Raw genomic sequence first — 25,844 nt, forward strand, 5'->3', positions numbered from 1 at the left:
TTTCTAAAAAAAAAATTATGTTAAACCACTGTTTTATCAGTTTTGTTTGGTCCATCATTTATACAATTGTTTAATAAATTAACTTATAAAAACAATTATAAACTTTAGGCTTCGGTCTTCTTTAATTTTTTTTTATTTTTTTATTTTTTTATTAAAATGCATCTTGCCTTAATATATATATAGTGATTTTTTTTGTCACAAATATCAATTATTTGACCATATAACCAACAATTTCTTTAAAATAAACACTTTCTTGAGGAGAAAACAAAGGAATTAATTAACATGCTTTTAAAATGGCACATTCGCATTCGGTAACAGGACTGAGAAAACATGCGTCCATCTTTTGCTTAGAAACCTTGTAAAAAATCAAATAAAGTTGCCTGAGATTGACCGATACACATTTTGAATAGTTAAATATGTCTAATATTAGATTCAGCGTTGAAAAAAGATACAAAAAAAAAAAGTTTCATTTTGAAGAGTTACAACAAGCAAATGTCACCCATTCGGTGGAATGGCCCTTTAATATTTAATATTCTTATGCTTGACAGAGAAAGTCCAGATGTGTAAGATCTCAGATAAAAGTAATATGCGAGACAAAAAGTACAAATAGCAAAAAGAAACCTTTGAAAAGCATAAAAACATTTACAGTTTGTATCATCATTTTTTCCACTACTTCTTGATGTAACTTCTATCTCTTACTACATTACTACTAAGTAAAAGATAACTGAAGATTCATTTATATATATATATATATAAAAAAAAAATCTCAAGTACAGAACAGAGGGATTATTTAAAAATAAATAATAATTGCCTATAATAAATCATTGAAATATTCTCTGACATATGGAATGTTTACTTTAGTTTTCATTCACCAGGGTGCCAGTTCATATTGCCTTAGTAAGATCAAGAAGATACAATGCTTTGACTATTTATAAATGCTGAACAAATCCTTGTACTTGAAAGTACAAGGCACTTGCACAAGTAGTCACTTAAAAAAAAAAGTGATCACAGTTGTCGCACTTCAGTTTTCTGCCAGTGGAAAGAAATTCAGTAGACACTAGAAGCAGTCATGTTCACATCTCATGCTTTTGATTGCTTTCCTTAAGGTCTTATTCATTCTCTTTTTATCACTGTTTCTTGGAAGCCCTCCTGCTTGGCATCGGTTTCGGCTTCTGGGTTTTCGTTCAGTTTATTAAGGCCCTGAAACAATTCATTATTTTATGACATTTAAAATCTTCTGTTCTTGAAATGCACAATTTAGCCTGTCTAACATTATAGTGCATGTAAATTCTGAATACATTGCTATGCATTGCAAGTACAAAGTTAAAATTCTTTCACTCACTAATTGATTGATAGGAATAGACTTCTTAAGCATTTGGCTGACCCATGCTCCATTACGCTCACTGTAGGGATCTTCTTCTCTCTCTTCCTCCTCTGCTCTCTTCTGTCTGTCATGCACTGAGTCATCAAGAGTCTAATGGATGTTGCAGTGGGGATGATGGGAACAAGTAATTTTTCATGTACCATTTTGTATCAGTTCCTCAGCACACCAGTCCATCAATGCCTGTATTCCCTCACCTCATCCTCTACATCGTCCTCATATTGCTCATCCGGCTGGTCCTTTTGCGGCTCTGGATTGCCTGCCACCTATTGATATAGTGCATCAGTAATCTGCTTATCATTCCATACCAGTGGGTTTACTTATTCTGCTGGCAAGTGGCAACTACTAACAGCAACTTTGTCAACAGGTTTACAGTTTTTTTTAATAAAGCATTAAAACTAAAATCAACATGTACATACTGTAAAATGGAAATGGATGGTCATTTTAAGATTTGCTTAAAAGTTATTTATAAGTGTGTGTTAGATTACGGCAAAGTTAATCTTAATGTAAAAATATAAATGATACAAACTTCCATTCTAAAGTTTGGGGTCGGTAAGATTTTTTTAATGTTTTTGAAATAAGTCCCTCATGTTCACCAAGGCTGCCTTTAAAATACAGCTATAAAAACAGTAATACTGAAATATTATTACAATTTCAAATAACTCTTTTCTATTTTTATATATTTTTTATACGTAATATATTCCTGTGATGACAAAGCTGAATTTTCATCATCATTACTCCAGTCTTCAGTCACATCAGAAATCATGCAAAGCATTTCTTATTATTATCATCATCATCAATGTTGAAAACAGTTATGCTGTCTAATATTTTTTTGTGGAAAGCCTGATGGATTTTTTTCAGGATTCTTTGTTGAATAGAAAGTTCAAAATAACAAATATTTTTTTTGTAACAATGTAAAAGTCTTTACTGTCAATTTTGATCCTTGCTGAATACAAGTATTTCTTTAATTCCTTAAAAAAAAATCTTAAAGTCTCTAAAAGACTTTATTCCATGAATAACTGAAGATGAGCTTTTATATACCCTTCTTGTAAACTCACCACAAGCTGCTCATCCACTTCAGGCCTGATCTTGTTCGCATTGGTCTTGTACTCAGTTTCTTCATCTGCCTCTTCAAATTCATATTCGTTCTGGTCGTTGGCCTCATTCTCAATGTTCATGTTTTTTTCTCCTAGGTCCTGTTCAAAGGAGCCATTTTAAGAGAGAATGAGTCATTAATAGAAATCTTAAACTTCAAAGAAATTGTAATTTGCACTTCAATGTCAAATATTTGAGGTTTTTAAGAAATAATATAGAGAAAGTACAGCCATAGTTTCCACCACACTGCCTTGATGTTATTGAATAATTCATTTACGACTCAGCATGCAATTTGTCTACATTCATGCAGTGTGTAAGTGGTCCAAATCTGTTTTTTTCTTTCTGCATATGACACAGATCTAATTTCTGAACAGCATCAACACATTGATCTTTTTAAATCTGATTTGGGCCACTTTAATTTCCGATCATGCAATTCTTACAGCAAAGACACTCAGTGCAGAGGAAAATTTGCAAATGCAGATCCAAAAAAGACAGAGACATTACTGTATACATAACAACACACACATTTGCATTATCATACACACCTTGTTATGCTTTTGAGTGTCCTCTACATCTTTTGCATCTTCTCGTCCAGCCATAACATGATGTGATTGCACAGCATTTCCTGTATTTCAACAGAAATCAAAACTAGCAGCATACTGTGTATATACAGTACCAGTCAAAAGTTTGGAAACACTACTATTTTTAATGCTTTTGCAAGAAGTCTCTTATGCTCATCAAGCCTGCAGTAAAAAAAAAAAAAAAAACAGTAATATTATGAAATATTATTACATTTTAAAATAATGGTTCTCTTTTTTAATATACTTTAAAATGTAATTTATTTTTGTGATGCAAAGCTGAATTTTCATCAGCAAGTACTCCAGTCTTTGGTGTCTTATGATCCTTCAGAAATCATTCTAATATGATGATTTGATACTCAGTTGTGCTGTTTAATATATTTTTTTGGAATACTTTTTTCAGGATTCATTGATGAGTAAAACGTTAACAGCATTTATTCAAAATAAAAACAGCATTTATTCAAAATAAAAACATTTCTAACAATATAAATCGTTACCATCACCTTTTATCAATTTAACGCATCCTTGTTGAATTAAAGTACTAATTTCTTAAAAAAAAAAAGTTATTGTTCCCAAACTTTTGAACGGTAGTGTATATTGTTACAAAAGATTTCTATTCTAAATAAATACAGTTCTTTTTAACTTTTTATTCATCAAATAATCCTGAAAAAAATATCTCAGGTTATAAAAAAAATATTAAGCAGCACAACTGTCTCCAACATTGATCATAAATCAGCATATTAGAATGATTTCTGAAGGATCATAAGACACCAAAGACTGGAGTACTTGCTGATGAAAATTCAGCTTTGCATCACAAAAATAAATTACATTTTAAAGTATATTAAAAAAGAGAACCATTATTTTAAATTGTAATAATATTTCATAATATTACTGTTTTTTTTTTTACTGCAGGCTTGATGAGCATAAGAGACTTCTTTCAAAAGCATTAAAAATAGTAGTGTTTCCAAACTTTTGACTGGTACTGTATATATATATATATATATATATATAAAAACTGTATACTTTAATGGGTTATTAATTGTTGTTTTTGTTTTCCAATCTCAGCTATGCAACTGCAACTTGGTTGCACTTTAGATTTTTTTTTGTGCTTGAACCCATAGCTTCATAAAATACAGCAGTATCAGAAAAGGCCAATACCTGCCACAAAAAAATATCCTTCCTTACCAGCAATAACTGTATCCAAAGCCTCAAAGTGTACTTTGGTTCTGTGAAGTGGCTCTGTCTGTGTCTGTTTCTCTGGGCTTTGGCTTAGCGTGTTGCGAGGGTTAATGCCCAGCTCTTCTGGGTTTGATAAGGAATGTTCCAGCACTGCCTTTCCCCCGTTATCCTCTCCTCCTCTATCCTTTGATGTGCTTCTCTCCTCTTTCTTGCCATTTCCCTCAGCAAAAATATCAATTTTCCGAAGCTGCTTCATTGCCACTTTGGTCGCATTGTTATTTTCAATCTCCAACACACCTTGAGGGGATAACCCTTTTCCATTTTTCTCATATCCTTCCACCTGTAAAGGAGAAACATCCGTATGACCAAAGTGTGGTGTGGCCTGATGATAAGACACTTGCATTAGCCACAGTCACACATTTACATTATTAAGTTACATGAGTCATCTCATCCTGAAGTTGACAAACTAGCCCAAATGGCCTTTGAATATATACTTCAGCTGCAGTAGGAAGTGAGAATAATTTCAAAAAAGGATTAAGACTTAATCCATTTGTGACCTGAGAGTGTGAACAGCACACATTCATGTCAACAGTAGACTACTCCATAGCCTTTCTTAAAAATAAAAGGAAAGAAAAGCCAAATAATGAATGAGGGATTCTTTTAACGTTGTATGTTGCATTTCCATCTGTACCTGAATGGGCATATTTTCCAGCTCCTCATTTAGGCGTTCTACTGTCTCCTGTATATAGCTGTGGGTGCGTTCAGTAGCAAATTTATCAATTTTTGCTGCTTGGCCTGCACTGGAGGCTTTATTGAGATTCTCTTTTAATCGCGTCAGCTCTTCCACCTGAAGCTTCATTCAAATATTGAATTAGGATGGAATTAAACATTTCTGATTTGATACTTTCTGATGCATGGACTGGGTAATGAAAGTTAAATAGTATGAGACCTGACGCTATGAGAGAAAGATGCTAACTCAGCAGTACAGAGATAATTCAAAACGTAAATTAAATAAACTACCCAGGAGAAAATGTACTGAATTTATAATGCAAGATAACCGCATGTTATATATTCTAACCTTCATAAATATTTTTAATAAAAGATATTTCCCGGTTTCATTTGAGAATGAATTTTTTTTTTCTCTTTCATATTACATGATGCTACTGAAGAGGCAATACCAGCAATGTAAGGTGAGGATGAATAATTTAAGTAGTTTAAATGTTAGAATGTGGCACATTATATCCAGTCAGACATAATGACAGTATTAAAATGTTAATGGCATGCAAACATACATCACTCACACAGGGTCAACTGTCAGGGAGGAAACACAACTGTAGTATTTACAGCTTGAACCTGTGGCCTGAGGCATAGAAAAAAGATTAACCATAATATGAGACTTCAGACATGCACAAAGACATTGCTAGACAGGAGCTTCAAATCTGTATGCACATTTCATCCGCTGTCTTTGTAGGGTGAGATGGCATACAATTAGATGAGAACATTAGCAGGTTCAAAGGTTAGTAAATTAGTAGGTTTTATATATATTTACTTTTAATACAGCAAGGATGCATTACATTGATTAAAGTGACAATGAATACTTTTTCATTGTTACAAAAACGTCAAATAAATGCTGTTCTTTTGAACTTTCTATCCATCAATCAATCCTGAAAAGTAAAAAAATTCAAAATCTTACTGACCAAAAATCTTTATCAAACCGCATTTGAACAGCAGTGTATATTGTCTTAAGCAGTTAGTCTAGCTTGATAACAGTCAGCAAATACAAGTTCTGTCATGAAACTCTAGATGGCGCAGGCTGATATGTCCTTTACTATTACCTTAACCATTCTCTATATGGCACAGCTGATTGGTTCTTGCTGTATCAGTAGCCAATGAGCTTGCTGCTCAACCTTCAAATACTTGGTCAGCATTTGGTGTAGCAATTGCAATGCGCTTTCAAAAACCCTCCACCTTCCCCAGCTCCACCTGTATAGATCTGCTACGGGTAATGCATGTATGCTATATTGTACAGCAGCAGCATGTCTTACTCGCTCACAGCAGTGTGTAGTGTATGTATTGGCATCAGCAAGCCTCTTACTTAACCAGCAGCAGCGTAGCAGATCAAGACCAAACATATCAACATTGTCATATCCATTACCATGCCAAAGTTGTCATGACAGAACTTTTATTGCTTTCTTACATTAATAGCAATCAGTATACATTAAGTGTTAAGAATTAGTATAAGGAAAGCCATTATTTTGGAATGCAATTTCAAATATCTAGAATAGGTTCAGGCAAACTTATAGTAGTAGTCATGACTCTGTGTTACCTGAGCTGCAACAAGTACATTTTTATGGTCTTCTAATGTGAGTGTGAGATGATCTTTTGAAGCTTGCAGGTTCTTTTGCTGTTCCTGAAATGGTGAATGGTGTAATTTCAATATGTCCATCTTGAATATTAGGAGTAGTACACACAGAAATAGAGATGTTCGGTCTTGATGACAATTTGTAGGGCAACCCATGAGCTAATTTGCCATGGAATTAAAGGGGTCCTATTATGCCCTTTTACAAAGTCTTGATATTGTTTTTGAGGTGTACTAGAATATGTTTTCATGCTTGATTGTTCAAAAAACGCATCATTTTTAACATATTTTATGTGTATATGTTACAGCACCTCTCTCCCCAGTCTCCCCCTCCTTCCAAAATGCGAAATGTGCTGTGATTGGTTAGCTGGCCTAGTGTGTTGTGATTGGCCCCACTTAGCGTGTGTTCGGGAAATGTCCCACCCCTCCATAACTGTGAGTTCTTCTCTAGTGTAAATATGAATAAGGATAGCATAGAGTATAGAGAGGATAGAGTCCAATTCAGACCCTGACAATGTTATTGAACAAGAGGATTTCACAGGACGTTTCAGAGTGGTATGTTTTTTGTAATTTTCTTATACATTATAGATCCGTTGTTATCCACCATTTAATTGTGATATTTGTCGGGAAACTAAGGTAATACAAACATTAATCGATCACAAAACTATGGTTAATTTTCCTAAGGGGCGGTGAACCGTCTTACAAAAGCGAGAGCTTACAAAATCAACAGAAAACAAGCTGTTCTCTATAAAATGTGCAGCACACAGATAAACTTTGGGGTTATAATATTCAGGGACAGTGTTTAAAATAAATTAACCACAAGGTTTGTGAGCCTTACACTGTCTTCTCTAATGCAGCTCAACCAGGCCTCATCCCGTTTTTTGGCGTATTCCGTGGGCGCTGATTATTTAAATTAGTAACATCATGACTTCATCAGATCCGGAAAAAGCGTGTTGTAGTCCAAACAAGCCGATCGTTGTACTTCTTGAAAAGGGGATTCTGTTAAATAAAATATCTCCCTTTGGAGTGGACTTTGAGCTTTGTAACCTTTTTTATTCTCAAACAGCAACATTACACTCTAAATAAAGTTGAAAAAGTGGAATAGCATAATAGGACCCCTTTAAGGTTTAGAACTACAAACTGAATAGCAATATTATTTATGCAAATTTAAGCTCCCTTTAAACCATAATCACATAATGTATCCCAGAATCCTTTGTAGTTTCTCTGACCTGCACATCAAGTAACTGTGTGTAGATGTCCTGATGAGCTTTCCGCAGCTGTCTGTTCTCCTCTCGAAGGTTGTACACATTCTCTAAAAGTAGGAAAAAAGGTGATGAAAGACTCTGGATGGATTTGGTCTGAGCCTTAAATCTGATGACTCTGAATACATCTACATGAATAAGAGTAGCACTCTGGCTTACCTTTCAGTCTGGATATTTCAACCTCCTTCTCTCTCTGCAAGTTGTCTATTTCCAGCCTGTGCTCATCCAGCACACGTTCATGATCCTGCCCTTGATTCTGGTGCTTCTCTTGAAGTTCATAGTATTGCATCTTTAAGTCTTCATGCTGGGACTGATTAGTTGTACGCAAAAGAAGTCGATATCCAAAGAAGAATTATTCCGTTAATTATTCCATAACTGGAATTACAGAATTACTTTTTAAGAACTCCCATGATGAATGTCATCTCACCTTCAGTATTTGGTGCTCTGTCTGCAGAGCATTCAGTCGATAGGTTGAATCTTGCTGTTAGGTCGAACAAAACGGCAAGTTATTATGCATCCACGACAGCTGAAACGACTTTTTCAGCTCTATCATGTTTACACATCATTTAGCAAGCAATCAAAACACCATACGCTTTAAATTACCTTTTCTTTGTTGAGGGCCTTCTGTGATTCCCGCTTAAACACAAGGAAATCTATGATGTATTGACAATCAATAGAGGCTTTTTAAAACAAACATGAAGCACACTGCATTCATCACAACCTGGACTCATTATCATTCATTATCTATCATCATCATTATCAAATCGCATACAGATTAAGTGGCTTGTGTAAATCAGGAAATCAATTAGTGTGCAAATGAACAGGACATTACCCTCCTCAGCCTTCTTATGCTCAAATCTCTCTTTCTGGAGGGATTTCTCTAGTTTAGAATGATGCTCATATACCACTGAAAAGGGAGAGAAAAACATTTTTTATTAACATTACTGGCACATATATATATATTTTTTTGCATCGTGATATTATTAATCAAGTTATTTTCCTCTATAACCATCACTGTAATGCAAAAATCTCTTTCTCAATTGTGAAACATGAAAAATAAGGAATAATTCATGTATAAATGATTTGTTTACATCATACTAGCATTATTGTACTGCCTGAGTAAAACTGTATTTCTTACTGTAATAGATTCATACAAAATAATGAGAAAACTTTAGAGGGTTAAAGTGGCCTTAACTGTCCTGCAAATAATTGCCCAATGCACAATATATTTCCTTATTGTTTTGTTTTGGGCTGAAATGTGATCTGGACATTTCTTGACAGGTTTCATGACATTCACCAAATATATTATGAACACTGTAATCTGGCACAGAGAGTTGAAAATCCTCAGTGTAGTGTTATCCAATGTTTGTCAAAGGACTCCATTCAAAAGCTTAAGAGACAGAAAGCATTGCCATCAAATGAAAGCTAATAAGTAGGCTATACTCAAGGAATGTTGTTCACAAGAAAATCTTGATGCTGTTCTGATGCGTGCCATCTACTCCATTAGTATGTGCCAACTATTATGATTGGATGAGATAAATTAACAAACATGCCAAAACATTTTGAATAGAAATCTCCGGAGGCATGCAGCACATCTCAAAACGATCGTGTAAGCCCTAATCAAACATATAATACACAGTGCCTTGACTGTAGGATCTTTTCATTAATTTTCTACCTTGCAGCTGCGCAGAAAGTGACTCTTGATGCTGCTGGTACTTCAAAGCCGTCGCCTCAGTCTTTTTCAGCTCTTTATGCATCTCATATGAGACCATGAAGGCGCACAACGTCCCGCAAACGAAGATGAGAAGTAGGAAAGACTGAAATATTCTTCTCTGTCGTCTCGAACAAATCCCTTTCCCCATCTTTTCCTCCTCTTCTTGAGTAGACGGTAAAGACTATGTGCCATCCGATTCTTCAGTAACGTAAATGTTTAGGAGAGCCACAATGATCCGTCTGTTTATTTTTTTTTTTCCCCTTGCGATGCTGTGCCTTTAATGGACGGACGCACCAGTTAATTTCTCGTATACCCTACTTTTTAAGTTAGCTCTAATTATAGGCTACTTATCCCTTACGGAAAAAGTCCTACTAATGACTATGAATTGGCTTTTTCAAAACTTTCATACGTGTCATTCAGAAAGGACTGTCATTACTACAGTCAGTTTGTTCTCGTCAACTCCTCCCTTTTGAGTACAGTGCCACCCAGAGGCCAGTGCGCACACCTACAACATTTACACAGGTCCGAAGACTACTCTATATATATATATATATATATATATATATATATATATATATATATATATATATATATAGTAGTCATCGGACCTGTGTAAAATATATATATATATATATATATATACATATTTTTATTTGTTGATAAACAATCAAATAACAAATAAGGAAAAAAATGAACAATTACAACAATGAAATGACATTGGATGAAAAAAAAGGAGGAAGACAGTAAATACACTTTAAGTATTAAACAATGGAGAAAGAAAAAAAGAGGTATTAAATCAAATTATATTTCACTCAACAAAATATCATACAGTTTCAAAAGTTTGACACTTTTTTTGTTATTAATTCTTTTCCATGTCTTAATTAAGTAGTTGAAGTCACACAGAAAATTATTTAATTTGGGTACTTTTAGAGCAAATTTGCATTTATGAATAAAATATTTTGCCAATAAAATAAATATGTTTCCAATATATTCTATTCTATAATTACAATGAGAAAAATAACAAATTACATCTCCCAATACAAAATCAATATCTACTTTTAGTTTTGAAACCAGGAGTTTTGACAATTCCACCAAAATTCTTTAACAAGGGAGCAGTTGAAGAAAAGATGATCAATTGACTGTAATTTCAAAGTGTAGTTCCTTTACCTTGTTGGGGATACAAAATTTGTAAGGTAAGAGCCATGCTTTCTTCCAATTAATATTTTCTATTAATTTCTATTACCCTCGGGGTAATTCGTTTTCTTGACTGAAACACACTTCTTATAATTTTATTGTTACATTTTGGGTCGTAAATACTCTTGTCTTCAATCAGAAATTTCTGTTCACTCTTTACAATCTCTTCAAATGATAAATGACATTTCATTAGATGAACAATTCCATTTGGTATAGCTTTTACCATTGTAAGAAATTCCTTATGAATAACAGGGAAATTATATTTAGACATGAAATCATAATAAGAATAAACATTCCCTTGTGGATCTAACAAAGACTACAAAATATATAGATGAATGAAACCAAACAATGACGCAGTGATCTTATAAATGAGTGTTTTCTCACCTATTGGCGCAAATATTTGTGACCCTGGACCACAAAACCAGTCACATGGAGCAATATTATGAAATTGAGATTTATACATCACATGAAAGCTGAATAAATAAGCTTTTTTCAATTGATGTATATGGTTTGTTAGGATAGGACAATATTTGGCAGAGATACAACTATCTGAAAATCTGGAATCTGAGGGTGCAAAAAAATCGAAACATTGAGAAAATCGCCTTTAAAGTTGTCCATTTATGTTCGCAATTATGCTGCATTCACTCACAAAAATACATGTTTTATATATTTACAGTAGGAACTGTACAAAATATCTTTATGGAACATGATCTTTACTTAATAGCCTAATGATTTTTGGCATAAAAGAAAAATCGATAATTTTGACCCTTACAATGTATTGTTGGCTATTGCCACAAATATACCCGTGCGACTTGTGACTGGTTTTGTGATCCAGGGTCACATTTATTATTATGTTTTTCTGAAAGTCATTAGCCTATACCATCTGTACCACACTGTAATTTCCACCACACTTCAGATCGTGTTGTGTAATGTAATAGCGTTTTATGGAGATTAAATAAAATACAATTTTAAACATTGCTGGAATTAATGTAAATGTATAATGTATATAATACAACTACTCTTTTATTGCTATGGCTAATTCCTAGCGTTTTATGTCAAAACAATTATATTGGCCTAAAATTAGCCTACATATTTTTATTAATTACACACAATAAAGATTCTGTTATCGTCTTATAGACTAATTTTCTAATTTCTGCCTGCAACAAAATTGATTAAATTAAATTAAATGAGTACATGAAATTCAGACGAAAAGCTTCCATGGATGGTATACATAAACTGAAACAAGGGTATCTGCTGAGACCAGTTTTGTCATTTAACTTTTAACATGTTTGCAAATCAAACCAGATGTTTGTCACAGTGGCTTACATCAGTGTTACAACAGTGTTACATCATCCGCATTTCATTGATATATGTCTGAGTTGTGCAGCTGTGAAATTGATAATATAGCAATGGATAGTGCTTTGCAGTCCTTTGTCTCATGGGCTGATCACGACTATATTGAATGTTGTGGAACAAGTGGGACTGGGGTCAGGAGGAGAAGCCCACTCCACAGAGAAGAGTTCAGGAGCAGAGGAGCTTTTAAAAGGCTGATCCACCTTGTCTGTGAATAGACAAGAGTAATGGGTGCCATCTATTGCAAAAATAGTTGAGTCTTTTCTCTTTAGCAACAGTGATTCAGGTCTGATGCAACCTCTTTCCAGTTTCCTGCTGTTAAGGATCACGAGGATGTCGATTAGAGAGCCAGTCAGATGTGATGTTCCCACTGCGTAAGATCTACTTTTTACTCTTACCTGTGAAGTTCATGAGCTCAAAACCTCATACAGACACTACAACTTGACAGGTGTGTGAAAATAAAATATAGATATAAATTAAATCAGAATTACAACTCACTGTAACTAAAATCACCAGTAACAGCATCTCCTGCATGGAGAGATGAATGGCAGATCAGTATTTGATCACCAACTTATTATTGTCACACAGATCCTGAAAGCTTCCTGTCTGTGGGATGAATTTTATAATTCATAATGTTATCTTTTATTATTTCAGGTGTTTCAGAGTACATTATGCAGGTAAATTGTGAATGCAGTGAAAAACACGTCTTTCGTAAAAAATGATCTTGACTCATGGATTTGTCCTGTGCTTTGATAGACTCTCTCATGACCACCCAGTTCACACAGTGTTCACATATCTTTAAAGATTTTCAATATAATATAATAAAATATAGCTAATATTCAACTGTGAGTCAAGCCCTTGAGAAAAGATCTTTACCTCACCGCTTTATGGAGCTTTTTCACAAACTATGATGATGCTTTTCCACAGCAATTAACATTGGAATTATTTCAAAGTGTTTCATATTATATATATATATATATACACTCACTTAAAGGATTATTAGGAACACCTGTTCAATTTCTCATTAATGCAATTATCTAATCAACCAATCACATGGCAGTTGCTTCAATGCATTTAGGGGTGTGGTCCTGGTCAAGACAATCTCCTGAACTCCAAACTGAATGTCAGAATGGGAAAGAAAGGTGATTTAAGCAATTTTGAGCGTGGCATGGTTGTTGGTGCCAGACGGGCCGGTCTGAGTATTTCACAATCTGCTCAGTTACTGGGATTTTCACGCACAACCATTTCTAGGGTTTACAAAGAATGGTGTGAAAAGGGAAAAACATCCAGTATGCGGCAGTCCTGTGGGCGAAAATGCCTTGTTGATGCTAGAGGTCAGAGGAGAATGGGACGACTGATTCAAGCTGATAGAAGAACAACTTTGACTGAAATAACCACTCGTTACAACCGAGGTATGCAGCAAAGCATTTGTGAAGCCACAACACGCACAACCTTGAGGCGGATGGGCTACAACAGCAGAAGACCCCACCGGGTACCACTCATCTCCACTACAAATAGGAAAAAGAGGCTACAATTTGCACGAGCTCACCAAAATTGGACAGTTGAAGACTGGAAAAATGTTGCCTGGTCTGATGAGTCTCCATTTCCGTTGAGACATTCAGATGGTAGAGTCAGAATTTGGCGTAAACAGAATGAGAACATGGATCCATCATGCCTTGTTACCACTGTGCAGGCTGGTGGTGGTGGTGTAATGGTGTGGGGGATGTTTTCTTGGCACACTTTAGGCCCCTTAGTGCCAATTGGGCATCGTTTAAATGCCACGGCCTACCTGAGCATTGTTTCTGACCATGTCCATCCCTTTATGACCACCATGTACCCATCCTCTGATGGCTACTTCCAGCAGGATAATGCACCATGTCGAATCATTTCAAATTGGATTCTTGAACATGACAATGAGTTCACTGTACTAAAATGGCCCCCACAGTCACCAGATCTCAACCCAATAGAGCATCTTTGGGATGTGGTGGAACGGGAGCTTCGTGCCCTGGATGTGCATCCCACAAATCTCCATCAACTGCAAGATGCTATCCTATAATAATAATAATAATTCGTTACATTTATATAGTGCTTTTCTGGGTCCTCAAAGCGCTTCACATATGAAAGGGGGAATCTCCTCAACCACCACCAATGTGCAGCATCCACTTGGATGATGCGACGGCAGCCATATTGCGCCAGAACGCACACCACACACCAGCTTATCGGTGGAGAGGAGACAGTGATGAAGCCAATCAGTATATAGGGATGATTAGGAGGCCATGATGGACAGAGGCCAATGGGCAAATTTGGCCAGGATGCCGGGGTTACACCCCTACTCTTTTTCGAAGGACATCCTGGGATTTTTAATGACCACAGATAGTCAGGACCTCGGTTTAACGTCTCATCCGAAGGGCGGAAGTTGCCCTATCAATATGGGCCAACATTTCTAAAGAATGCTTTCAGCACCTTGTTGAATCAATGCCACGTAGAATTAAGGCAGTTCTGAAGGTGAAAGGGGGTCAAACACAGTATTAGTATGGTGTTCCTAATAATCCTTTAGGTGAGTGTATATATATATATATATATATATAAACATTAATGTACATTTATAAGACTACTCTGTATTCTTACTTAGGCATTAAATGACAGAAAACCAGTTAACACTGCTGTGAGGGTTTGTAAAACAGCTGAGGGAATGACATCTTTGACTTTTACATCTTTCTCTCCTCTGGCCAACGCAATCAATTTCGCCATATTTTTTCCCCTATTTTGGAAAGTTATAGAAACACTATGCATTTTTTCTTTTGCTATTGGAGCAAATGTGAATGCAAAAATTATGTTTGTTAGTTTCTACCCAACTATGACGAATTCTGCTTCTGAGAAGCCCGGAAATGTGAAATAGGTCTTTTCAGCTTTTTCCATTGATATCAAAATTGACATGAAAAAAGGCTCCTACAATTATTTTGGGACAATGATTAAACAATAAAGTTGACACATGTGGCATTTGAAAAAAACTTCTTCTTTTTTTTTTTGAGGAGTTGGTAAAGTTTCTAATGTGTCCTACAATTATTTTTTTTTTTTAAACTTAATTTTACTAAAAAATAAACTCCTGGGAAATAAAAGTGCCAGAAATAGAAAAGGTGCCCCAATGAAACATGAAAGATTCTTTTTAATAAGCACATCCATCCTAAATTGTTTTTTGCTGGGACTATTTGGGAATATAGGCCTATTTGTTGGGAATACTTTACATTTATAATATGTAAAGATACAACAGTTTTGCATTCATCTATCTTAACTGAAATTCATCATACTTTGAATTGTGAACTGTAAATCTGTAAGGATTGCCAAATAATTCTGAGCTCTATAAATGTACATCTTTTATGAACATTGTTTGAGATATGTTATACTCAAAAATTCTTTACTTTAAAACTTATTTTTTACTAGACCATTGTCTACAAAACTTTAGAATCAATAGCAATGTTTTTAAACATAATTATAATGCTGAAACAGCAAGTGAATACATTTGCATCAACTTTATATAAACAGTCATTTATATTGATGTGTTAGGCCTTCATACTGGTGAAACATTGCCATGTAGGTTGACAGGACAAAGTTAGGTCAGTCAACATAAAGGGCTCTGACCTTATACCTCTCTCACCACTGGAAAATACTGCTCATTGTAACAATCATTACACATACACATGTGGGTGTCATTTCAGAGTTACTGTCTCTGGTTTAAGCACACGCCTTGTTTGGGTTCATTTTATAGTATGTGTGGTCAGACTGGACCAACTTGCAATAGTCATATTGGAGCAACACCTATGCAGCAAACATTGTAAATTACTAAACTACAAGAGCAGGAAAATCTGTTTCGAATTATTGGTGTACAGTGTAAACAGTCATGTCCAGCATGCCATGGTGCTGTAAATAAATCCAGACTTGCCCCACCTTAAGTCATTAAAATGTAAATTTGGTACAACAGAGAAGCAGTTCTGCTATTTGTAATCCATTAAATTATGCTCACTGAGCCACACCGCTAGAAGTTATTAGCTTTTTACTCATTTAACTGATTTATTTACATGTTAATGCAATTTACTCTTTAATGTGCTACAATGAAATAAAATACTACACAATATTAAACTATTTTAATTGGCTTTGTGTACAGTGTTTTAAGGTCAAAAAGGATCCTCTCAAGAGTTCACCCAAAAAGGTTGTCCCAAACATGCTTGATTTTCTTTCTTCTGTGAAGCACAAAAGAAGACATTTTGACGAGTGTTTCAGCTGTTTTTGATATACCATTAAAATCTGTTGCTCCTCATTGATTTTCATTGGACAAAAACAATGAGAAATTGATCAAAATATCTTCTTTTGTGCTCTACAGAACAAAGAATGGCATGAGGGTGAGTAAAATACATTTTTGGGTAGATTATCCCTTTAAGCAGTGCTTTTTATTTGGAATGAAAAAGAAGATAATTATAAAATCATTGATGATATACAATATAATATACAACATATTGTGATGAATATTGGTGCAGTCTCAGTTGATATATTGAGCGCCACCATGTGGAATGATCTCTGAAACACCCCATCCAATCACATTCCCGCGGCCATCACAGGATCCGTCGTGATTGGCGTACTCTTTAATCCTCTCTGCTTCCAGCACATGGTCCCACATGTTAACCCCTGTCATTTTCCCAGTGAAGGCAACCGATGAGTCCAGATCTCTGTAGAAACCCGACCGGCTGCGCTCTTGCCCGAGCAGAAAGAACCCGTCACCGGACAATACGTCCCCCTCGGCTATTCCATGCTCTCTGGCAACGTTCTCTCCATTCACCCACAAAGTGGCCAGCCCCTGTTTCGAGCTCCAAGCTGCACAGAAGTGTCCCCACTGCCCATCTGTTACTACGCTGTGAGCTTCCACTAGATGGGTCTCACCGCCCACCGTGAGGAGCACCGAGCGCCTTGCCAAGAGAAGCTGGAGCTCTTGAGGTTTTTTCTTAGTTCCATAAGAGAAAATCACTGTTTTATTGAGAGACTGGGTCACTTTGGCCCACAGACAGATGGTGAATGATTGTAGGGACATGGACATGGAGGGTGTTACTTCTGCAAAGATGTGCTTGGAGCGCATTGGGAATAATAAAGCCATTTCACAGCCTTAAAAAAAGAGAATGAGAGTTAGCGTAAAATTCAAGATTAATTATTGCATTAAATCAGCATGAAAATACTGACCGGTATTTGCAAAGTATATATGTATTATTTTTCAGGGCCACAGAAATGATATATTACAAATTTGTTTGGAATCATTATGATTTTTTTGTGTGTTTTTGATGATAAATGAATAATTTCAGTTAATAATGTTTATATTTTTTATCAATGTTTACAATGTTTTTGCTGCTTATTATTTTTGTGTTTATTATTCATCAGGATTTCAGAAAGTTCAAAAGAACAGCATTTATTTGAAATGGAAATCTTTTGTAACATTATAAATGTCTTACTGTCACTTTTGAACATGCGCCCGTATAACATGTATAAGGGTTTCCACAAATATATCAAGCTGCAAAAGCTGTTTTCAACATTGATAATAATAAGAAATGTTACTTCAGCACCAAATCAGCATATTAGAATGATTTCTGAAGAATCTTGTGACACTGAAGACTAGAGTAATGGCTGCTGAAAATGTCTTCATCACAAATTTTTCATCACAATCAATTTTAAAAATAATATTAAATTAGAAAACAGTATAAATTGCAATAATATTTTACAATACTTTTACTGTATTTGTCTGTCTGTCCTGTCTGTTCCCTATGCCCTAAACCAAATTGCCCTTTGCGGATTAGCAAAGTGTATTAAATTAAAATAATAAACAGTGAAATCATCATTCATTTGTTTTCGTATAGTTGAAACATCTACCTGAGGGCAGATAGCGGTGTGCCGTTGATCTTTGGAAAAGGGCCAGCTGGGCATGTACCCTTTGGAGATCTACAGCGGTGGCCATTAGCGCTCTCTCCAGTTTCCCGCCATCCACACTGCTTGCTTCTTGTTCCTTTGGATAAACGGAGAATGACTTCATGGCCACTTGTCCCAGACCTGCTCCTAGCACTGAGCTGCTCTCCAGTTTGGTGAGACGGGAGGCCTGGTTCCTGCTGAACTGAATGAGCTGCTGTAACGTCTCATTGTTTTGGGCTTGATACATATCTGCAACCTTTCTGAGCTGCTCCATGGCTTGGTTCAGATTGCGGTTCATCTGTTCACTTATACATTTGCAGGTGTTTTCTGAAGCTTGGACGCACACTTTGTTGTTGTTAAGCTTATGGAGCTCCTTCCATATGGTGTCCATCTCTGCCTTAACCATGTCTTCAGTCTGCTGCATGAGCATGTCTTGCTTCATCTGAGAGTCCTCCAGCATGATGAAAAGTTTGTCCCAGCGTGAGAGGTCTTGAGGCGGACAGGGAATTTGTGTAGGTCCAGCTGTAAAAAAAAAAAGAGTACGATTTTTACTGCTCTGTGTTTGTGTATGTGACCGAAAAGGTACTAACATCATGTAATTCTAAACAAAATGTACTTTTATTTAAATAAATTTGTTGTCATGCTTTCTTCCTAGGGCCACAGATGAAGGTTGTGTAGCAGGCTCAAAAATTGCTAAATGCAGCTTTGCTTGTTCCTCAGCACCTAACTTAAATAACAGAGACAAGTTCTCTGAAAATGAATAACCTTATGCTCATAAGCATCCTCTGGTTAATAAGTTCAAGCTCCAGGCTTGGGTTTGCAGGAGAGAGCGTCAGTGGAAAGGTATGTAAATGTCAAATGTCATGAAACCTACCAACACTTTTGCTTTTTTAAAAGCTAGGGGTCATGACTCGTGACACATTATGCTTTCATATCACTGTGCATTAGTAATACAGATGAATTATTCAAATACATTTGGGTTGTTGACATAATGTTGCCATATCCTTTGGTGTGATATGGCACATCTAAAACTATTAACAACAGTATTTTGCTACATAATTTGATAGGTTATGGAATATTTGTGGTTTTAATTTTAAGTTGGAACTCTGTAAGATCATTAACTTGTGAAAAGCAAAACACTTTAAAATCTACTACATTAAATATTTGTACTTTTAATATTAAGTTGTCACAGTTCAAGACCATTTAAAATGGATGGGTGGAGGCAAAAATGTGAAAATTGTGAAAAGAAAATGAACAAGAAATGATGACTAGATATAGCACCAAATGTAGCCTTTATACATTATCAATATTAACTTGAATATATTTATGTTTGTTCACCTACCCATTTACTCAGTATTTTTAGTTTAGTTAGTTTAATTTTAAAGTAATTTGCCATGCTGTCAGTTATTTTAAGAAGTCAAATGAGAATCTAAATTTCAGTACAAAAAAAACATTCATAAATAAAAATGAAGAGACTTCTGGAATAAAAAAAAATAAACTTACTTTGCAGGCGGTCACCATTGGAGATTTCGTTATAGTAGGAATCAGAGTACTCCTCTCCATAATCAAACACATTCACACTCAAAAAGCAGGGCAGGCAGAGGGCCAACACGGCCCCGGGCGCATACATTCTGATGTTAATGCTGGTCTGTATGTTAGTCTGTCTCTGCATGTAATCAGATTATTTTGAAGTAAATCAGATGTTCCACAGCCACTAAGATCCCTTGTGGGTTTTTTTTCTTTCCTGTGTTGTAACTCAGCCACCGTGCCTCATGTGCCTAGAAGCCCACTGAGTGTGCATGAGTCTGAGCAAGCTCTTTTAAACAGCACTCAGAGCAGGGCTGTCACACTGTGAGTAATGCTTTGTTGGAGGTGGGCAGCATGATGTATTCAAATGTCACAGTCTCTACCGCTGTTTGGACAAGAAATTGTCATGGGGGTGTGGAAAGGAAAATAGGAAAGGGGTTGGGTCTCCCCAAATGAGAATTCTGCCTCAAGTCAAGGTAAAAGAATAGAGAGAGCTGGACAAAAAAGATGTTTGATGTTATGGGAGTAACTATAATAACTCCAGAGGGAGCTGTCATTGTCCATGACAGTGAAACCAGCAATAAGAAAGATATGAATCGAGAAGTTAACTTGTAGATAACATTACGAGTTAACTTCTCGATTCATATCTTTCTTATTGCTGTTCAACACATGAATGTGCCAGTTCCACTTTTGACTCTTAAAGGGAAAATACCCACAAATGAGAATTCTGTCAGAGTATTGCAACTCTCCATTCAGTGAAGATCAGTTGGGTCCAAAACAACAAACAACATGAGACATTTTTGTGTTGCACAGATGAAAGAAAGCCATACAGGTATGGAACAACTATAGAGGGTTGTAAATGATGAATAAATGACAGAATTTTCTGAGGTTTCAGCTCTGAATATTAACAGGTTGTGTAAATATTAACTGTGGGTGCATTAGAGTATCAACTCTTTGCTGATTGAAGTTTAACTAATTTTGTCAGATTGAAGAGGACTTGGGAAATAAATTACGCAACACAATATTGAATTAATTGTGTCAAGACCTATATTCATAAATTACCAGCAGATCTTCAGGGAGGCGCAGGACAAACAAAGAATGATTGTGTAATATGTACTGCTTGAAGACGTGACTAGGAGATCCAAATGCAAGCTTTATCGAGTGCAATCCATAATCATAATCCATTTAACATGCATAAGGTCAAAACCACCAGGTAAACAATCTAGATACAGACAAAGGTCCAAGGCACAGGCAAACAGGGCAATCCAGGGATACAGGCAGAAGAACAAGACCATGACAATGTAAGCAGAAGTAGCATTCTGAAATGCAGTGTAACACAAATATGCAGCAAGATTTCACAAAGAATGACTGAACACACAGAACAAGATAATAATACACAGGTGACAGGAATCAGAACATAATGAGCCCAGGCAATGAATCATGGCAAATGCAGTTCATGATACAATCAAGGAGAAAGGACAAGTGCCCTCTGGTGGCTATCATCTGCACTCCAGCTGACAGGCGTGACATAGCCCCCCCTTAAGGGGTGGCTTTCACAAAAATCCAGGAGAGAGGTGGTTCGGAGGTGGAACCGGGGGAGGGACAGAGGGCCAGATCCATGTGCAGGAAACAAGACTTGGAACTTAAACGGATCGTGGAACCAGTACTGCAGGTGACCAGGGCAAATCAGGCAAAGCAGGTGGCCAGGTCGGAGCCGGCAGGACCATATCACAGCGACCATGATGGCTGGAGACTCTGGCGTGGCGGCCATGACGGCTGAAGACTCTGGCGTCCATGACGGCTGAAGACTCTGGCGTGACAACCATGACAGCTGAAGGCTCTGGTGTGATGGCTGAAGACTCTGGCATGACTGCCATGACGGCCATGACGGCTGAAGACTCTGGCATGACGGCCATGATGGCTGAAGGCTCTGGTGTGATGGCTGAAGACTCTGGCATGACTGCCATGACGGCCATGACGGCTGAAGACTCTGGCATGACGGCCATGATGGCTGAAGGCTCTGGTGTGATGGCTGAAGACTCTGGCATGACTGCCATGACGGCTGAAGGCTCTGGTGTAACGGCCATGATGGCTGAAGACTCTGGCATGACAGCCAAGACGGCTGAAGGCTCTGGTGTGACGGCCATGACGGCTGAAGACTCTGGCATGACTGCCATGACGGCTGAAGGCTCTGGTGTGACGGCCATGACGGCTGAAGACTCTGGCATGACGGCCATGATGGCTGAAGGCTCTGGTGTGATGGCTGAAGACTCTGGCATGACTGCCATGACGGCTGAAGGCTCTGGTGTGACGGCCATGATGGCTAAAGGCTCTGGTGTGACGGCCATGACGGCTGAAGACTCTGGCATGATGGCTGATGGCTCTGGTGTGACAGCCATGACAGCTGAAGACTCTGGCATGACGGCCATTACAGCTGAAGGCTCTGGTGTGACGGCTGAAGACTCTGGCATGACTGCCATGACGGCTGAAGACTCTGGTGTGACGGCCATGACGGCTGAAGGCTCTGGTGTGACGGCCATGACGGCTGAAGACTCTAGCATGACGGCTGAAGACTCTGGCATGACGGCCATGACGGCTGAAGGCTCTGGTGTGATGACCATGACGGCTGAAGACTCTGGCATGACGGCCATGATGGCAGAAGGCTCTGGTGTGATGGCTGAAGACTCTGGCATGACTGAAGACTCTGAAGACTCTGGTGTGACGGCCATGGCGGCTGAAGGCTCTTATGTGACGGCCATGACGGCTGACGACTCTAGCATGATGGCTGATGGCTCTGGCATAATGGCCACGACGGCTGAAGACTCTGGCGTGACGGCCATGATGGCTGAAGGCTCTGGTGTGACGACCGTGACGGCTGAAGACTCTGGCGTGACGGCCATGACGGCTGAAGGCTCTGGTGTGATGAACATGATGGCTGAAGGCTCTGGTGTGACGACCATGACGGCTGAAGACTCTGGCATGACGGCCATGATGGCTGAAGACTCTGGTATGACGGCCATGACGGCTGAAGGCTCTGGTGTGACGGCCATGATGGCTGAAGACTCTAGCATGATGGCTGATGGCTCTGGCATGATGGCCATGACGGCTGAAGACTCTAGCATGATGGCTGATGGCTCTGGCATAATGGCCACGACGGCTGAAGACTCTGGCGTGACGGCCATGACGGCTGAAGGCTCTGGTGTGATGACCGTGACGGCTGAAGACTCAGGCGTGACGGCCACGATGGCTGAAGACTCTGGCATGATGGCCATGACGGCTGAAGACTCTGGCGTGACGGCCATGACGGCTGAAGGCTCTGGTGTGATGAACATGATGGCTGAAGGCTCTGGTGTGACGACCATGACGGCTGAAGACTCTGGCATGACGGCCATGATGGCTGAAGACTCTGGTATGACGGCCATGATGGCTGAAGACTCTAGCATGACGGCTGATGGCTCTGGCATGATGGCCATGACGGCTGAAGACTCTGGCATGACGGCTGAAGGCTCTGGTGTGATGACCATGACGGCTGAAGACTCAGGCGTGACGGCCATGATGGCTGAAGACTCTGGCATGACGGCCATGATGGCTGGAGGCTCTGCGTGACAGCCATGACGGCTGAAAGCTCTGATGTAGCGCCCATTTTGTGATGAGGCTCGGGTGCGACATGATGACTGAGGATTCTAAACTCAGAAGTGTTGTGAGCATTGGACTTAGGATCATCAGCCTAGGAATTGCTGAACACCGTGTTGGGCAAAGCTCTATGGCCAAAAAAAAAGTGTTTAGAGGAAGGGTCCTCCTCTGCTTCATCCACCATGAAAGAGGAACCATGTGAATGTGTAACCTCAATACATTATGAAGGAACAGACTGAACATTTGAAGTCGAAGGATTGTGGCTTGAACACTTGAAGTTGATTCTTTTTTCAGCATTTTTTTTTTTTTTTTTTTTTTTTTGATCAATCAAACCAGAGCAGTTTTAAACGAGTGCTCCACCCACTGCTTATGAGCAGAGATTTTTTGTTTGTTTTAGAAACACAGCCAAATAATTTACTGACAACGTCTGTTAAATACTCCTTGTCTTGGGCGTGTCTATAGTTTCCAATAGGCTTTTATAAAAGTGACAGAAATAGCATTGTTTAATTGTAGATTTAGTGTTTGTCGGCTCTTGTGCTGTGCACATGCGTTAATCATTATCACGTTCTTAGAGATTTTCTCCAAAAGTGCAACTTATTCTTGTTTATTACTATGTTAAAAAAACTGAACACAATACTTTAGCACATTGAAAAGAATTTCTTTGGCACCCAAATTGAATAATATGCTTTTATACATTTTACAATCCTGATGGTAATCATTTCTACAGTTCTGTCAGGACCACTACCGTCAAATATGATTGACAATTAGCCTACAGTTTGGATTGGCGGTATGGTTCCGTTCTGGGCGAGAACTCCCTGCGCATCCATGCAGCCTAGCATGGATAAGAGCAGGGAGAGCAGCAATAACCCCCCTAGGGGGAAACAGAACAGAACCAACATGAAAATTTGCAAATATATTTAATTCAAGATTTTAAGTACAGCATTATTCGATAATTATTCTGATTCAAGGGGAATCAGAATGTCAAATCCTGACTGGGCGAGAGGAGGAGCTGGGGATGGAGGAGGGTAATTAGCTCCTGAGAAACGCGATAGCTGCTGATAATACTGAAGCTTATATATGTATACGGTGATAGGTGTCGTATTCCTATAGGTAGATGTGGATCAGCTGAGGGCCAGCTGATGCGAGCTTGACTAACGTGACCTGCCAGAACTAACGCTACGCTTGATTTTTATTATGGTGACTTTAAACATTTCCTATATATTTTAGTTTAATGGTTTAAAGGGTGATTTCACCCAAAAATGAAAATTCTGTCATTAATTACTCACCTTCATGTCGTTCCAAACCTGTAAGACTTTCATTCACCTCCGGAACAGAGAAGGAGACCTTTTTAATTAAATCTGAGAGATTTCCTCCATTGGCAGATACGCAACTACCACTTTTGATGCTTCAAGAAGTTCATAAAGAGATCATAAAATTAGTCCATATGAATCGAGCAGATTATGATCCAAATTTTCTGAAGAGACATGCTTTATATGATGAACAGATTGAATTTAGGCTTTTAGTAAACAGAGAACAAAGCTCTGTAAATGTGCTGCGTAACACGAGAATGAACCTCATTGGTTCTTGCACGTAAAGAGAACATGCTTGAGCTTCCATTTACCACAACTGATGTGTGAGTTGATGAATTCAATCTAAGCCTAAATTCAATCTGTTCATCATATGAAGCAATCGTATATCTTAAGAAAACTAAACCGCTCAATCCATATGGATTAGTTTTAGGATTGAAGGGGGTGGATTGGAATTCACTGCTGCTTAATGTATATGTTATGACTGAGTGATTATAATCAAGGCATTAATCTATATTTTTCCTTCTAAATATCAAATGAGTTGAATGACTTCTCTGGAGATTTTACTTTGTTATAGAAGTTATCAGTGTGATCACTGAAATGTTCTTTTCATGTATTCTTTAATGTCTGTATTTGATATCTGAATGCAGTAACAGTGCTTGCTTATTTAGCCCGGCTTCCAGAAATGAAATGGGGACTTGTTTTGTGTTTGAGAAAGGTCTTCAACGTTAAAACATATAGGGGTCATTGAAGCCAATAGTTTAAGGGACCATTTCTTTGTTAAAGCCTTACTTTCCAGTTAGACTAAAGTGTAGTTCTCCTTGAGAGAAAGAACGTATTATCTTGATGTTTTATCTATTATCTTGAGAGTGAATACTCTCCTGTTTATAGTTAGAGCCTAGCCAAATCCAACCTTGGAAAAGCTGTGTGTCGGTGTGTGTGTTAGTCTTCTTGGTTACAGGTTAAGGAACCACTGGCATTATTGGAGATTGACTGAGTTGTTGTTCTGGACATGTTGGCGCCCAGAAACCCAAATCTGCTACCTGGAAAGTCACGACGTGCCTAACTTCAGGGTCCGAGTGTCAGCTGCATACTCGATGGAGATATACTTCAATCTATCTATATGTGTGGAAAATTACTATGTTTATCTATTTTTTAGCCAATGACGTAGCTTAGACCTTGGTGTAGGGTATAACTGCTGTGATCTTTGTAACTGTAAATGGGGCGCCCTACGAACTCCCGTGTGAGTCTTGAAGCTGACTTCTGCTGATAAAACTGCAAACTATCTTCAGTAAAACTTTTCTTCAATTTCTTATAAT

The 25,844-nt window shown here is 37.8% G+C and overlaps 2 protein-coding genes across 3 annotated transcripts; both read right to left on the reverse strand.

The window, feature by feature from the left end:
* Positions 1–502: 502 nt before the first annotated feature.
* Positions 503–10,036, reverse strand: golim4b (golgi integral membrane protein 4b). 2 transcript variants are annotated; one of them, XM_084412223.1, is made up of 13 exons: positions 9,530–10,036; positions 8,687–8,761; positions 8,458–8,507; positions 8,282–8,335; positions 8,014–8,164; positions 7,822–7,904; positions 6,560–6,643; positions 4,240–4,573; positions 3,022–3,101; positions 2,440–2,577; positions 1,579–1,647; positions 1,343–1,474; positions 503–1,200 (listed from the first exon to the last, which is right to left on the reverse strand). In XM_084412223.1, the coding sequence occupies exons 1-13, from the start codon at positions 9,714–9,716 to the stop codon at positions 1,114–1,116; spliced, it is 1,524 nt and encodes a 507-aa protein (XP_084268349.1). In that variant the 5' UTR covers positions 9,717–10,036; the 3' UTR covers positions 503–1,113. The 2 variants fall into 2 exon arrangements, with proteins under 2 accessions (XP_084268349.1, XP_084268348.1); XM_084412222.1 differs by having other exon boundaries at positions 503–1,474.
* Positions 10,037–16,155: 6,119 nt separating this feature from the next.
* On the reverse strand, positions 16,156–19,860 carry ptx3b (pentraxin 3, long b). Its single transcript, XM_084412458.1, has 3 exons — positions 19,562–19,860; positions 18,023–18,580; positions 16,156–17,266 (listed from the first exon to the last, which is right to left on the reverse strand). Exons 1-3 carry the CDS (start codon positions 19,728–19,730, stop codon positions 16,650–16,652), a joined length of 1,344 nt encoding a protein of 447 aa, XP_084268584.1. The 5' UTR covers positions 19,731–19,860; the 3' UTR covers positions 16,156–16,649.
* Positions 19,861–25,844: the final 5,984 nt, after the last annotated feature.

This window comes from Rutilus rutilus (genome assembly GCF_951802725.1).
Source record: "Rutilus rutilus genome assembly, chromosome: 6".
NCBI lineage: Eukaryota > Metazoa > Chordata > Actinopteri > Cypriniformes > Leuciscidae > Rutilus > Rutilus rutilus.

Bases quoted from the DNA above. Each gene is read 5' to 3' on its own strand.
- golim4b (XM_084412222.1), bottom strand. From the start codon at position 9,716: ATGGGGAAAGGGATTTGTTCGAGACGACAGAGAAGAATATTTCAGTCT. The intron at 8,508-8,686 runs GTAATGTCCTGT...AATACATCATAG, and splicing joins GCATAAGAAGGCTGAGGAGG to ATTTCCTTGTGTTTAAGCGG. The intron at 8,336-8,457 runs GTAATTTAAAGC...TCGACCTAACAG, and splicing joins AGGCCCTCAACAAAGAAAAG to CAAGATTCAACCTATCGACT.
- ptx3b (XM_084412458.1), bottom strand. From the start codon at position 19,730: ATGCAGAGACAGACTAACATACAGACCAGCATTAACATCAGAATGTAT. The intron at 18,581-19,561 runs GTAAGTTTATTT...TTTTTTTTACAG, and splicing joins CAATGGTGACCGCCTGCAAA to CTGGACCTACACAAATTCCC. The intron at 17,267-18,022 runs GTAGATGTTTCA...TCTTTTTTTAAG, and splicing joins ACACCGCTATCTGCCCTCAG to GCTGTGAAATGGCTTTATTA.